Source organism: Merops nubicus, unplaced genomic scaffold (assembly GCF_000691845.1).
Source record: "Merops nubicus isolate BGI_N331 unplaced genomic scaffold, ASM69184v1 scaffold28290, whole genome shotgun sequence".
Lineage (NCBI taxonomy): Eukaryota > Metazoa > Chordata > Aves > Coraciiformes > Meropidae > Merops > Merops nubicus.
Window position 1 is genome coordinate 34,381 of NW_008583937.1, and position 14,483 is coordinate 48,863.

Consider the following 14,483-nt stretch of genomic DNA (forward strand, 5'->3'; position numbering starts at 1 on the left):
ACCAACCTGCTGCTACCACGCAATGAAACGGATTCAATAAGGAAAGAGCAAAGCACTACCACTCCAAAACAAACCCTGAACTAGAAATTTACTTTTGGTATCATGAAACCAGGAGGTGGCTGCAAAAGGAACTACCACCAATAGCCTGAAGTAGTGAATGCCCTGCAAGTTTAAAGCAAAGCAGTCCTGGTGTTTTGCAGGAGTATGAAAATCCCAAGAACTGTCCACTGTGTTCAACTCCAAGCAGTTGGTGGCAGAGAAGGGACAGAATTCATTTTGATGCAGTGTCTGTGTAGGTGGCAGCACATACCTGGCTACTGAGAGAGTATTTCCAAGGTAATTCATATCTACTGGCACGATGGCTTGGAAAACATGAATAGCTCTATGGAATTTCTCCCTCTCTTTCAAAGTTGAACCCTCAAATTTAGGAAGGAAAAAAAAGAGGCAACAGAACCCCCACATTTTTAACCTATATTCAAAAGGATATTCAAAATGAAGAAGCCTCATTTAAGCTTTAGAAGTACAGCCGTAGAGCACCGTTTCCATACCTTAAAAAAAAAATGCAACAACATTTTATCAATAGAGCAAGTCCTAATGCATATGGATTTTTAGATACGTGTTAATGAGGACCATTTGGCTATTCAGAGTGTCAGAAAAACTCTTCCAACACACGTGAGCTCATGCCAAGCATATTTATCAGCAATGGTAATGGAAAAACTGTCAGCTTTCTTACCGGAGAAAACCAAGACCCATTTACAGAAGCACTCTGCACAAATAAAGAGTGTTTAAGTGTTTTATTTGGCCATTTGGAATGATTAGTATTTATAATCAACAACATAAATCCACCCCTCATTGAAAGACCTGACAGCTTGTTATTGCCAAACATATTACAGCCTGCTGAAGGGTGAAGAATTACAGACATATAAAGATGAATAACATTATATCACCATATTAAATCACTTACTCTCTTCATAACAGTTTAATCCTCTAACATTATAAATTAAGATTAGAAAAAAAATCAACATTTCCAGTGACAAAATACATTGTGTTTAGTACACAACATAACAGTACAGTGTATTACACTAGTGTATTAAAAGGTAAAAAAAACTCAACAGCTCTCCTGGAATAACTGTATCATTGCTGGTCTCTCTTACACAAACACGCAGCCACACAAGCTAACATGAAGTCTCCAAGAAGTACCCTACTAGGAAAATCCATCACAGCTAAAATAAGCTTATTCTGAAAACTACTTCTATACTCATATTACTTGAATATGAAGACCTAAAATGAGATTCCTTCACATCTGGAGTTATCAGTGACATACCTTCTGAAACGAAGCAAGTAATGAACAGATTTGCATCCATACTTCAACCATCAAATGGAAATAAAGTGGAAAAATGGCTCTCATTTTTCACCCCGGTTAAGTAAATAGTCAATATTTCAAAGCTTTTTACAAGAGTTTTAATGTTTAGTGGTTTTGACCATTTTTCAGGGTTACTAGCACGTACGAAACTTGGATGTATGAGTGATTCATAAGCAATGAATAGCAGTATCAGTATAACAACTAAGAGAGACTTTTACTTATTAGATATGGAATTTTGACATCTCTCCTCCAAAAGCCAATTTGGAAGATAATCTTTACAAAAACTTTCCACTAATTATTTGTATTACATTAACTCTATATTAGATGACTATTTTGAAGACTGCATTTAACACTTAGTGCAATCAGGCTTCAAAATAAAAGTGGATCAAAATAATCTGTATAAATTGAAGTAAACTGCAAATCTGTTTCTGAAGATACCATCTGCCTGTCACAGATAGCTTCATTCAGCTATTAGTGTTCTACCAAGTCAGTGGAACTCCTCAATTAAATAGGATGTGAATTTGAAAAGCAGACAGACAGGGGAGACGTGTTTCGTTATGGCACCAGACATCACCTTCATTCAAACTGACCAATGGCAAACAAGAAAAATTCAGAAGTCAACTGAATTTGGAGTGTGTGTGTGATGAAAATCCCATTCAGTACCTCACTGCATCCTCAATGATTTTCTGTAGCACAGTAACTTTGGGGGAAAAAAAAAAAAGCAGCGACAGCAAAATAGAATCCCTCCTTTCCCACGGATCTCAAATTCCCTCTGAACTTTACTCCACGATGTCTAGAAAAGTTTAAATCAGACACTACTGCAGCAATACCACTGCCTGGCACACAATCCAATTCTATCTGCACCTATCACTGTCACTCACCTTATGAGCAGACCGCATGCTCTTAAAGGCAAAGATTGTTTCTTTTCTTTTTCTATACCAGGATGTGATAGTATCTGTATGTCCTCTGAGCTACAGTAATATAATAAGCTAAATAATACTGTTATGCTTTAATTATTTTCTGCTCCAAGCATCAGATCAATCAAAAGAGAGATGGCTACCCAAGTTTCCATGAACAAAAGGTCAGTTTTTCCACATATGACCCGACACAAAAGCAAGCACTCTGCTTGCCAGCATCCATGATACAGTTTTAATTCTTTGCATCATGCAAAATGAAACCCCACAAGGCTATCATTAACAAACTGCAAGTTATGGTATCTATTCAACCATTTCAACCCTTTCATTGGAAAGAGGAGGTAGTTTAAAAGACACGTCCTGCACTACCTTCCCAGCCATAAGGCACATTTTGAAAATATGATCTATTTTAGGGCTGGCAATGAAAGCTGGAAGAAGTAATCAGGAAGAAGTAATCAAATGCACTTGGAGTACTGTAATGTCTAGCTTCAGACTGTACCAGAAAAAAACAGACAAAACATCTTTTTTTAATGTAGAAAAACTAGGTACTTCGTCCAAATGAAATCTGAATGACAGACTTAGAAAAGTATGGGGCCACTGTCTCATAATGTTTACTGGCATTTAGTTGTTTCAGAGTGAAAGGAATGGACTCAATCAGGTAAGTGTTAAAAAAGCAGCTTGAGATGCCTCTGTCTTCTGTTAATTTCCAAAGTTATCTTAAAAGTGAGCTGGGAACTTAAGATGTTGTTATGAAAAGAGATTTAAAATCCATTATTTTATTTTCATTATTACCTTGAACTAAAATTTGCCCCTAGAAAGTGAAGGGCAAAACCCCCATAGCAACCAGGGCATAGTTACAGTCATGCTGATACCTACTCAAGTAAACCTTCAACAAATATTAAGGACAGAATTCGGATTCCTTGCCAACAGATCAATCTCAGCATAGCGTTAAGCTGTCCTCAAAGTTTGAGCTGGCTCTTATCCAAAGGAATATGAGAACCGAGTTCCTCAAACACAGAAGCCACCTCAGCTGGCTTTAACGTGGAAGTTGTCGAACTGTGCAAATTCAAACGAGCGAGTCCCGATAGCAGCCCAGCCGTTGCTGGGCTTAGAAACGGTGACGTTCTCCCAGAGTGGATAACCATTTAGCAGCCCTGAGGCAGAAGTGCCCTGTCAAAAAAAGGAAAAAGTTAGCTTTGTAAAATCCAGTGATTGTGTTGACAGTGAGCCTACTCATATGGGAGAAGAGACAAGGCAGAAAGATGTCAAGTCAACTTTCAACAGCATTTCACACGTTTTCCACGTAAAGGCACTTCTGCATAGGCTCCACCAGTGCCTATCAGCTCTGTGGAACAGATCCAATGCCTTTACAGAGCATGTATTAAAGGATCATCAACACCTAATTCACAGCTTTGCAAACTTGGTGTAGAAACTGAAAGGCTTTCCTCATCCATTTATGTCAGGCTCTCCCAAACAGCCCAACTGTCTTAATGGAATGTGATACACTTCACACTGATTGTGCAGAATTAGGCAAAATCCAAAAGGAGGGAGAAATTTATTTTGGCCACTAAGCTGAGAGGAAAAGGGGACAGCAGAACTTTCAAGTATCATGTCACCATGAAAATTAAAAACAGCGCCATGAAAAGTTACAATTTATGTTACCAGAGTTCCACTAAACAGTACTTGGGGAAAAATGTAGTTCCATTTACTTGTATTAATTTGAAAGTCAATTACAGACACAGGTAAAAGCAAATAATGCCCTTCAAGAAGTTCACATAGAATTCTTTAAAAAGGGGTCTGCACTTCTGTCATTACATCAAAGGTATTTGGTACAGAATACTTTAAGAGCACAAAAATAAGTTAGTAGCATAATTTTAAAATTATCACCATTTTGTGTTTTAAAGAATTGATGTTCATCATCAGCACCGCATTTAGGTTAGCAAGGGTCTTTGCCCATTTCACACATAGCAATCACTGTCAGAAGTGAGAGTATACCAAAGCCAAAACTAGAATACATCCATTCCAGTTCTGTGCCTCAGGTACCATCATCCCTTTGTCTCCCAGTGTGAAAGCACAAAGAACAAAAAAGAGCTTCTAGTACTCACTGACATTTTAGGATGAGGGAAAGAGTTGGTGTGTGATTTTAAGAGAGAGTTTGCTTCAGTAGATCTCCGCAGCTAGGTTTCAAGCTTCCCCATATTTCAGGCCACATCACAGTTGCAAAGGTTACATTAGGCGAAGGGCTCAGGCATTCCACAGAGGAACTTAAAGCCATTCAGTTACTCCAACCTATGTCACACCCAGCTAAGTGCACAAGTACATTTAAAGTAGAGCCTGGGGCTACTTTCCTCACCAAGTAACTAAAGCCCAAAGGAGTGGAGGGGGTGGGGAGCGGGCAGAGGAAAAAACTGTGGCCAGGCTTCCCATTAAATGCTCACAGCAGCACTATGCCCATGCTTCTCCATTATAGGAAAGGAGGATGACAGCTCACCCGACTTCCAGGTCCTTAGCCAGCTCCACACACAAGACCTTAGGCCAAGGCACACAAAGGGAATCGGTGTGAGCCAGATTTGTAAAACAGGCTCGTTTAGTAGTCTGCTGAAAGTCTTCAGAACAGGAAGTCAGGCCATGATCTTTTCATTAGATTCAAGAAGAGATTTGTCTCTGTAACCCTCCTATCTCCAGCATTCAACTCATCTTTCCAGTTATTTTCTATATCCTCGCCAGTTTCTCAAGATCGCCTTAAAAATACAGGCAGCAAAACTTGGTATGGTATTTTAATATTGGTTTCAAATAACAGATTTTTTTTTTAATTATGTTAAATTAAATTATTATTTAAATATATTTATCTTTTAGACAGGGCAAACTAACAGATGTAGATGGTTGACAGTATAGCATAGTTTTGCCTAAACCATTTAGGACTAGAAGTTTTGTAGCTTTTTGCCTCTATCCTTACCTGAATGTTTAGAGTAAGCGTGTGCCATGCATTATCCCGGACACCAGAAAGTCCTTTCATTAATATTTCTTCTCCAGCTGCAAAACAGGCTTAAGGTTAGCAAAGTGTACTTCACTCTCTTGCCAAGGCTGATAAATACCAAGCCAGCAAAAGGAAAATAGTACCCATTTTTCAGAAGTGTTCAGGACTGACATCTTACCAATTTCAGCTGCAGCATGGAAGACTTAACACACAAACCTGGACTCTGCATTACCAGTGCATTCTCCTGTTCTACCAGGATTGTTTTTTCACCCAAATCTCCAATACTCTTGTGAATTTAACCCGAGATAAGGATTTCCTCTATTCAGACTATGAATTAATGAAGTGTGATAGCAGCTATTGCTCTGCTTGTTCTATAGATCTCCATGTTTACATATTGGAACTTTTTTAAATAGTAGGGTTTGAGTTGCCACATCATCATATTGCTTAAAAAAATTAAGCACTACAAGCAGAATCTTCAGTTATTCAGTTGACAGTTTTAGCTGCAAGTTAATTTAACATCCAGACTCCCTTCTAGAAAAACAAAGATCGCTGAAAATAGCTATAGAGGGAAAAAAAAAAAAAAAATCATATTGTGTAATGAGCGTCTCAGGCTGAAATAATGAGGTGGTTCATCAAAATCCTCTCATTTCATCTAGGAAAAATAATTTTTGACAGCCTGGCAAACTAACTGTGTAATGTTGTTATGTGTTATTACAAATAAATACTGAAGTCAATCCTAAATGTGAGCATATTTTTACATACAGATGAAGTTTAAGTTGTTATGGAGTGAGACATTGCAAAGTTTCCCTAGGGAGCACTGGTATGTTAAGAGAAGTTAGTGTAAAGCCTCCTTCACACTATCCATCCATGGTAAAAATAAACAAACAAACAAAAAAAAACCACAAACAACAACACAAAAAAGGCAAACTGAGAAGAAGTTAGAAGATACAGCTATTAAATAGAAGATGACTGTTGTTAAGGTCCAGTAAAGTGTGAAACAGGCTGTCTTCATAGCATATATACTCTAGATCTAGAAGTTGCACTTGACTCATCAGAAGCTATTGAAAATTTTAATTTATACTCATGAAGTGATAAGAAATGCATTTAAGCAACAAATTCTGCCACTACTTCAAAGCAAATTAAAAAGAACCTTTAGCTGTTGATGAAGAGCTACGACATACACTCTTCCATGCCCTTGTCAAGTGCTCTCTAGGTGAATGCACACGAATGTTCGCATCACAAGTAGAATGCATTCTCACTCCACTGAGCTAGACTAACAGTAGGAGGCATAATTTGTGGGAACAGTGGGCCACTTATCATCATCACCTAAACCACATGTACATACATGGACTTGCACTGTTCTACAAGACAGGCCACTGCATTTCAAGCAGGATTTTCTTTTTAGGTGTAGTACAAAAATTACAGAAACGTTTGATCTGTATTCAATATTGTATCAGAGTACCTATGAAAAGTAAAATAATTTATATTTGCTATTGTAAAAAGGTTTCTGTCAGCAGAGAAGAAAAACAAATAAATCCAGAAAGCTCAGATTGAGAAGTAGACCAGCCAATAACCTTCAGATACTCTCCACATATAAAAAACGTGGCCATCATTAGAGTGCAACGGGTTAAATTCATAGTGATGACAACTGAATTACACAATCTGAATGCTAGTCATTTTTATCAAGGTTATCAAAATGGCATGTCCATGTATCAGTATCCACTTCAGCAAAGAGCTGCTTACCTAGGTCACCAGTGACTCTGTAGGTGCCATCTGCAAAAACCCAGAAGAAAACTCCTCTGGTACGTCGAACGTATATCCCACCATTGTCGATCCTCCCTCCAATAAACACGCCCCCATCACGTTGCTTCTCTATGTAGATGTCACAAGTGACTGTCATGTTTACCCTGTAAGAGAAGTTTAGTGTTTTAACAAATACTGTTTGTAAAATTTTATTTATTTATTTTTAAAATTACATTATTTACAATAATGTAACGCTATTAGAAGTACCCAGATTCTTGGAAATATAGTCATTACATAAATAAGGTTTCTTTCTTGCCTCCCTGTGTATCAAACAAAAAACCCTCACATTTTGCTTAAGCCATTCTAAAGACATTAGAAGTAACGCAGGATGTGTTACATAGCAGTATTTTCAGGATACAGCTAAGTTCAATAAACTCATCATGGCAAAACACTAACAAATTTAGGAGCAGAAACAAAAAGCTTTCACAAGCACAAGATTAAAATCCAAACTAAAACCAAATTAATGATCCTGAAAGTTAATCACAATAAATTGCCATTGATGACTGAAGCCTATACCACTCCACAGAGAAATTCAGTGCAACATTGGTTCAGTATTTTGGCAGCATGTACTAATGGTTGAGAACATCTCCCTAAGACAAGATGAACTTTAAACCAAGGATGAAGCAAACTAATCAGACCACCTGAAACTGAAGACTATCATGAAAAGTTACAGATCAGTAAAATTTGAAAAGCCAGGTGAATATTCAGGAAGCAAGCTTAGTTCTGAAAACAAGATGAAAATTCAGAAAAAAAGTGAAACAAAATGAAATAATTGGAAGTTTTTAAGAATCTCAGTACAGTAATTTAAGAATACACCCTGTGTAGCCAGTATAGGGATCACTGAATATGATCTACTCGATTAGGAAAAGTTGATTACAGAGGGAATATGAGACTTTGTTTAACAGCGGGCTGCAGAAGAAAACATCAGGTAACTGAAAAACAACATCCAGCTACAAGATGGTGATATTCTTCCAGGCTTCAGAACAAAGTGATTCAATCACTTGTCCAGGGCAGAAGTTAGAAACATGAAGCATGTTTTGAAAAAGTGGAAGATCAAGGATCTAATCAAAATTAAAAAAAAAAATCTGACAGAATAGCTATTTTAAGGAACATATCAAAAGAATTTAAGCTAGACTTCCAAACAGAAGAAAAAGGTTTAAGCATAAAGTTTAGCATTACATGCTATTAATAAACCAATTAGTTTACAGGCTCTTTCCCATAGGCTTTTTAATTTTAAATAAACATTATGCAAAACATGTGGCTCGATTCCTATTTATAATCGTTATAGAGCTCAATGCAACCATAACCATACTCTTATCAAACCAGTATATCTGTTACATTTACCCAGACACAAAACTGGTTTAGGCAGCAGTTCAACTGAATCTGTAGGATTCTAGGAACCACTCAGAAGATGGCAGTCTGTAACAAATAACTGAATTAAGTCTCAGAATATTTCATTGATATGAGATTGATCAAATTGTTAACAATCAAGCAAGAAAATTCAAAATTAACTAATTGAATCTGAATCATGTTTTTTGTCCCCTTCAAAAACATACTGAAACTCTGTGTGCACTTTGAATGAGGATTTTGACATGGTATTTCTAATATGCCACCCCAGACCTATCAACCTGAAAATCAGCCTGAATACATATGCCCAGCAGGACATGAGAAAAACAAATTCCCAAGACCGTGCAGCAGTGGACCAAGCTACCAAGAGATGTGGCAGACTCTCCATCCTTGGACATTTTAAAGACTCATTCAGACAGAAGCAGCTGATCTATGAGAGTTGCCAACAGCCCTGAGTAGGGCTTAACGGCTTCTGGAAGTCCCTTTAAGTCATCATTTCTATATGTCTACAGAGAGTTTCAATGCAAAAGTCCTCCATCCAAGAGAAATGAGGCTTGAGACAGACTGATAACTCATTCTAGAGTAAGGAGGACATTTCCCCAGGTGTCACCAGAAAATAGGATTTACATACCACCGAAAATTTCCTATGAGACTGATGGTCTGGTCTGCATCAGAAACCCAAGTGATGGGTCGCTGAACCACCACCTGGCGGAGTGTGAACACATGATCTCCTGGGTCAGAGGCATTTACAAAGTACTCAAAGACACCTGTCTGATCTGCAAAATTTGGAGCTTCACTGAAAGGTGGATTACCTGTTCAGAAAATAAAACATGTATCAACACTAAACCATTACTTCTCTGTGTACTCTTGTTTTCAGAATTTTTCCCTGAAAACATTCTCCAGAATTTTGACTTATACTATCAAAGAATAATCTCCAAAACTAAAGTTTTGGGAGCTGGAAGGTGATTTTATTTTTGGTTTTGTTGTTAAGCAGACTCAAGTTTTTGCAAACACGTTAACAAAGTCATTTCCATTCTTCCCCATCTTTCTTCCAAACACTAGTTCACTATAGTTATAAGCTGTGTCATTTGCAATAGGACCACCCAGTTTAGACAAAGAATTACATACACCTCATTGCAAGTGAAGTATACAGGTGTAAGTCATTGGAGAAGCAGGTATAAATAAACAGAAGTAAAACAAACATTCAGACTACTTCATATTGTTTACATTAGAGGACTTAACATAATGTTATTAGCTTTCTACATTAAGACTGTACCTGTGTGTGAATTAAGTATTTGGATAAAAGAATCCTGACTTACGAATATTGAAATCATCTTTGTAATTTGAAGGAAAGGGCTGAGGTGGTGGAGGCTCTGGGCATCTACATTTCTGCCCTGTCTTGAGCGTGGTTAAAGTGTAGACTTCATCCAATTTTAGATCTAAAGAAAAACTTCCCTTCCACACCTGGAATTAGAGAAAGCTCAAGCTGCAAAAATAAAATTACTAAGTAATAAAACACCAAAGTTCCTGAATTAAAGGAGATCCTCTGAAGTCCTGACATAAGGCAAAAATCCTGTCTTCTTGTTGCAGCACCGAGTATCTCCAAGCTATTTTGAAAACCCCTTTTCCTCTAAACTCTGTTCTTTCCAGGTAGACTTACACAGTTTTATGCAGGGTATTAGTTATCCCTAATTATACAGTTTAGGCATGAAAGTCCAGGAGTTCCAGCAAAGGGGGAAGAAAAAACAAACTGCAGCTAGACTATAATTGAACTGAGATTGACTCACCTTTACAGGATGGAGTTGCTGGAAAAGAGTAGAGTTTCCAGATTCAAAATCAAGTCTAGAATGCCACACTTGAAGGGTTTCCACCATATACTGCAATGAAACAACACAATTTTTTTTATTTTTTTTAAAAAAAAGGCAAATAAACCAAAACAAAGAACAAAGAAAACCAACTAACCAAACAAACTTTAAATATTCACCTTCAGAAATACCAGTTCTCTAAGGGTAACTATTTTTTGTTATTTTACAGCTGCTGATGACATTATGTGCCAGAACTCTGTTCAGCTAGCCATTACACAGGGCTTGGCTTTTTATAGATGATACATCAATAAGCCATTGTGCTAACAAGCAGTTGCTTACAAGGACAGAAAGCATTACAATCACCCAAGCAAACTTTAGCTTCTCTGTTGCCAGCAGCAGTAACCCTTTGATACAAGCACCCTGCCTAGGAGTAACCAGGCTGGAACAATCTCCTGCTAATTGTGTTTTAATGAGACCTTTAGTTTAGTTGGTGGTTCTTTGATAATGATTTTTGAGATAAGCACACGGCTCACAGATATCTAAACTTCTGCAGTATTATGGCACATCAACTACATTAGTTACAGATTTGAATCACATCCAACCCCTACAGCTACTCAGATGAACAACAAAGCAAGCAAGCCAGAATTTGTTTTGGATAAGCTATCTGATACTTCCCCCAAAAGGAAGCTGTGTATCAGAAGTGACACTCAACTACTTTTCCTAAGCAAATCATTTTATTGACAAAAGTATTGTCCAAACTATCTCCTCCTAAACGAAAGGAAACCATGCCACCAGAACTCTAATTCCAAATAAACACACACTTTCACCTTCTTAGAAGCAATTATCCAAATCAACTAACAAAGATTACACTGAAAAAGTATTGACTGTTCACAGTTCAGAGGGAAATGTAGTTTAGCGAGATTTAAAAAAAAAAAAAAAACCAAACAACTGGGAGATTCTCAAAATATCTCTTCAAAGGATGGAACAGCATAACCTACAATATACAATCAACTGCAGTTAAGTCTCCTGGAGAGGAGCTGGTAACTAGAAAGGTCATGGCCAGGATAGCCAGTAAATCTATGTCAGCATGTCAGAGCACCCAGTCTTGAAATAAATCCTAAAGAAAAATCTGATTACACTTCCGTGGATTTTTTTCTCCAATATACAGATGATTAGACTGGGAGGTATTAATACTACAAATTCAGTTATGACATTACATCTCATGGTAAAAGCAGAACTAGGATGTGTAAAACTTTGCCAGGCGTGTAATGGCCTCTAGTACTGGAGGTAAAGACCTCCCATTTTTTACTGACCTGTAATACTGTCTTATATGTATTTGATTACGGAGAGCAATTCAGTTTGCAAGACTGACCAAATGTGTTCCAGAATTACTTACAAATGACCCTTTGAGGTAGAAAGTTGCCCTCTGAGGTTTCACACTGAAATGAGGCAGTGGAGGCCTAATACATTGAGAGTGATTGTGAGTCTGAAGAAAAAAAATTAATAACAAATATACTTTACTAGAATGCATCACATGGCAATGTTCATGAAAAACATACAGCATAAACTGAAATTAAAAGGCAACACAGGATCAATCAGTAGCTATTTATTTCACTGTTATCTTAATGATAACTGTAACTATACTAGCTTAGTAATTTTACTTTGAATACTGTATTTAGCATTTCCTCCCAGAGTATCATTATATTAAAGCTAATTTGTGATATGAAGATGACACATACATTGGTCTCTAGGAAGACTCAACTAGCTATTCGAAGGTAGAAAAGAGCATCTCTAATGGTCTCACTAACAAAGCTACAAGCACAAGCATCAAAGACCATAATTCACAGATATTGAACCACATAAATCAAAACAGGTTCTTCATAATAAATATTTCCTTTTTCTTCTCTAGTTCACTGGAATTTCTGATGGACATACCATAGTTTCAATGATGATGGTAAGGTTTCCTAGGCCATCTGTCAGAGCTACAAAACTTCCACCTCCTTCTAAGTGTCCATCCACTTGCAAGTATGACCAGCCTGGCTGAGTAAACTGTGTTGTGTGTGCTGAGACAAAACAGAACAAAGCTCAGAAGAAAATTAGGGCTTAAAAAAAAATTACCATTTGTAGCCTGAATTAAATTTCTCTCTCATACATTCTTACACAACAAAAGTGTTGGGAAGAAAGTAAAGGAACTTCCAGAACAAATTCTACCTATACAAGAAGAAAGATTAAAGAATTATACTAAGGTAGAATTAAAAACATCATCTCTGTGGCAGATGAAACAGTTAAACTGACAGCAATTATTTTGACAGGAAGAAAACACTAGTACACCACTATAAATCAATCACACACTTGCAATAAGAATATTCTTCACAGTTTAGATTTACCCAAATATCTTTTTTTTTTTAATAAACATTTGAGCCAGAGAAAGCAAGATGGGCATCTCCATGAGGAATAACTAAAGTAAGATTTTCACCATTTAAGAGAGAGTACCAAGGAAGAATATGACCAGGATTGTGAAAATCCTGAGCAACATGGGAAGAGGAGCAACTGCTCAGTTGTTCTGAACTGTTCATGTGACAGTGTAGGTTTTTTTTTTTTTTTTTTGGTTTTTTTTTTTTTTTTAATGCTTTTACATATACAAACTATATGAACTGGCAGAAAAAAATGAAGGTATTTGCCTTGTTCCTCCTTTATGGCACCGCATATGCTACTTACTCTACTGAACTGTGGTGAAGACAGTAAAATATTACAGGATTACAGAGCAGCCAGTGAATCCATGTGTCCGTAGACACTATGGGAACATGCTCCTCCTTCCCAAGCACAAGGCAATGCTGACTCACACAAGCCAAGAATCCAAGCATGACAAGAATACAGAGGTTTTGTTCCATTTTCTTAAGTTGAGACATATCTAATATCTATTTAAGGATTTAAAAAAGGAAGAGGGAAAGGAACTAGGAAAGCACACTAACCTTTACGAGCGCTTCAGATCAAAATATTTTAGTAGTAACAGCCATAAAAGGCAGTAGTTTATTAATTTCTGCTGCATCTAATAGTCAAGTATTAAGAGCTCCCTTGCTACTGTGTCTTTATGCTTTCTTTTGAGGTAAGATTTTTTCTTCTTTATTCACAAAAATTTCAATGAAACTACTTTAATTTGGTGCAAAAAAAAATACACACAAAACCCACTAAATAAAGGCCTCAGAAAATTCAAGTTATGCTCCGTGTTAGGTCACCAAACTTTTGATTGCAAACGTTTTACCTGTAATCCAGATAGGAGCTTCTACTTTGTAGTGGCCACTCCACGGCTCTTGCGCTGTCATTAACCCACATCGACCAAAGGGCAACTCTTCATAATAACTAGCCACCAAGTTCCAGGCAATGGTCCTGGAAGAATAAAAAGTGTTTGTTTGCTCCATTTATATGCATAATATTAGATTAATTTAATGTAAGTATTTATTCATCTTTTTTCTTCAGTATACAGTGAAAGGAAGTTTAATTAAAAAAAAATTCTTTCCAGCTAAAAGAGGAAAAAAGAAACAAAGAGGAGAGGAAAAGAAAACAAACTTCCAGTGTTGAGAACTTCTTACAAAACCAATACATTCTCTGGCTACATCAGCATAAAAAGTTGCACATTAAAGGAAATGTGTACTAAGGGTTAAATACTTCATTTATTGGTTTTTACCTGTGTTGAAGTAGAAAAAAAATAAATTAGCAAGGTTCATGGCTTTTTATTAGGGTGTTGTTGGTTTTTTTGTTGGTTGGTTATTGCTGATGGTGATAGTAGGTTCTTCTGGAGGAGATCTTTGGGGGAGTGGTTAAGTACCACTAGAAAAAATAAGCTTTCCTTTACCCATATACATGGATAAACATTTATCCAGAAAACAACACTTACGAGGTCATGTTTCCATTCACGTAGTTTTGGTTCAGGATCCGAGCCCAGCAGCCTGCACCTACTTCATCATTGAAAGTACTATAATCTTCTGAAGACCACAGTTTCTTCTGAGTTAATAAGGCATTTGGCACTGTTTTTGTTCCAGGATAGTGAGCCCTACACAATATTTTAAAAAGAAAGACCACTTAACACAAAAATAAAAAAAAAAAAAATCAACGCTTGGAAGTACATACAGCAGCAATGATTCACCTCCTCTGAACTGAAAATGAACACAGAACTTTTTTTGGCATAATACTAAGAGAATAGAAGAAAAGAGAATGAGAAAGAGCTGTAATATTACGTCACTTTTTGTATTTGCCTAAGTAGATGATTTCTGCTG

General features: G+C 36.9%; 1 protein-coding gene across 1 annotated transcript; it reads right to left on the bottom strand.

Annotated features, from left to right (window-relative positions):
• Window positions 1–3,303: 3,303 nt before the first annotated feature.
• Window positions 3,304–14,260, bottom strand: GALC (galactosylceramidase; the record flags this gene model as incomplete). Its single annotated transcript, XM_008942676.1, has 10 exons — window positions 3,304–3,447; window positions 5,234–5,310; window positions 6,998–7,161; window positions 9,036–9,216; window positions 9,724–9,868; window positions 10,192–10,281; window positions 11,606–11,695; window positions 12,145–12,272; window positions 13,472–13,596; window positions 14,105–14,260. Coding segments are annotated over 10 exons (1,300 nt in total), but the record flags the coding sequence as incomplete, so codon positions are not given.
• Window positions 14,261–14,483: the final 223 nt, after the last annotated feature.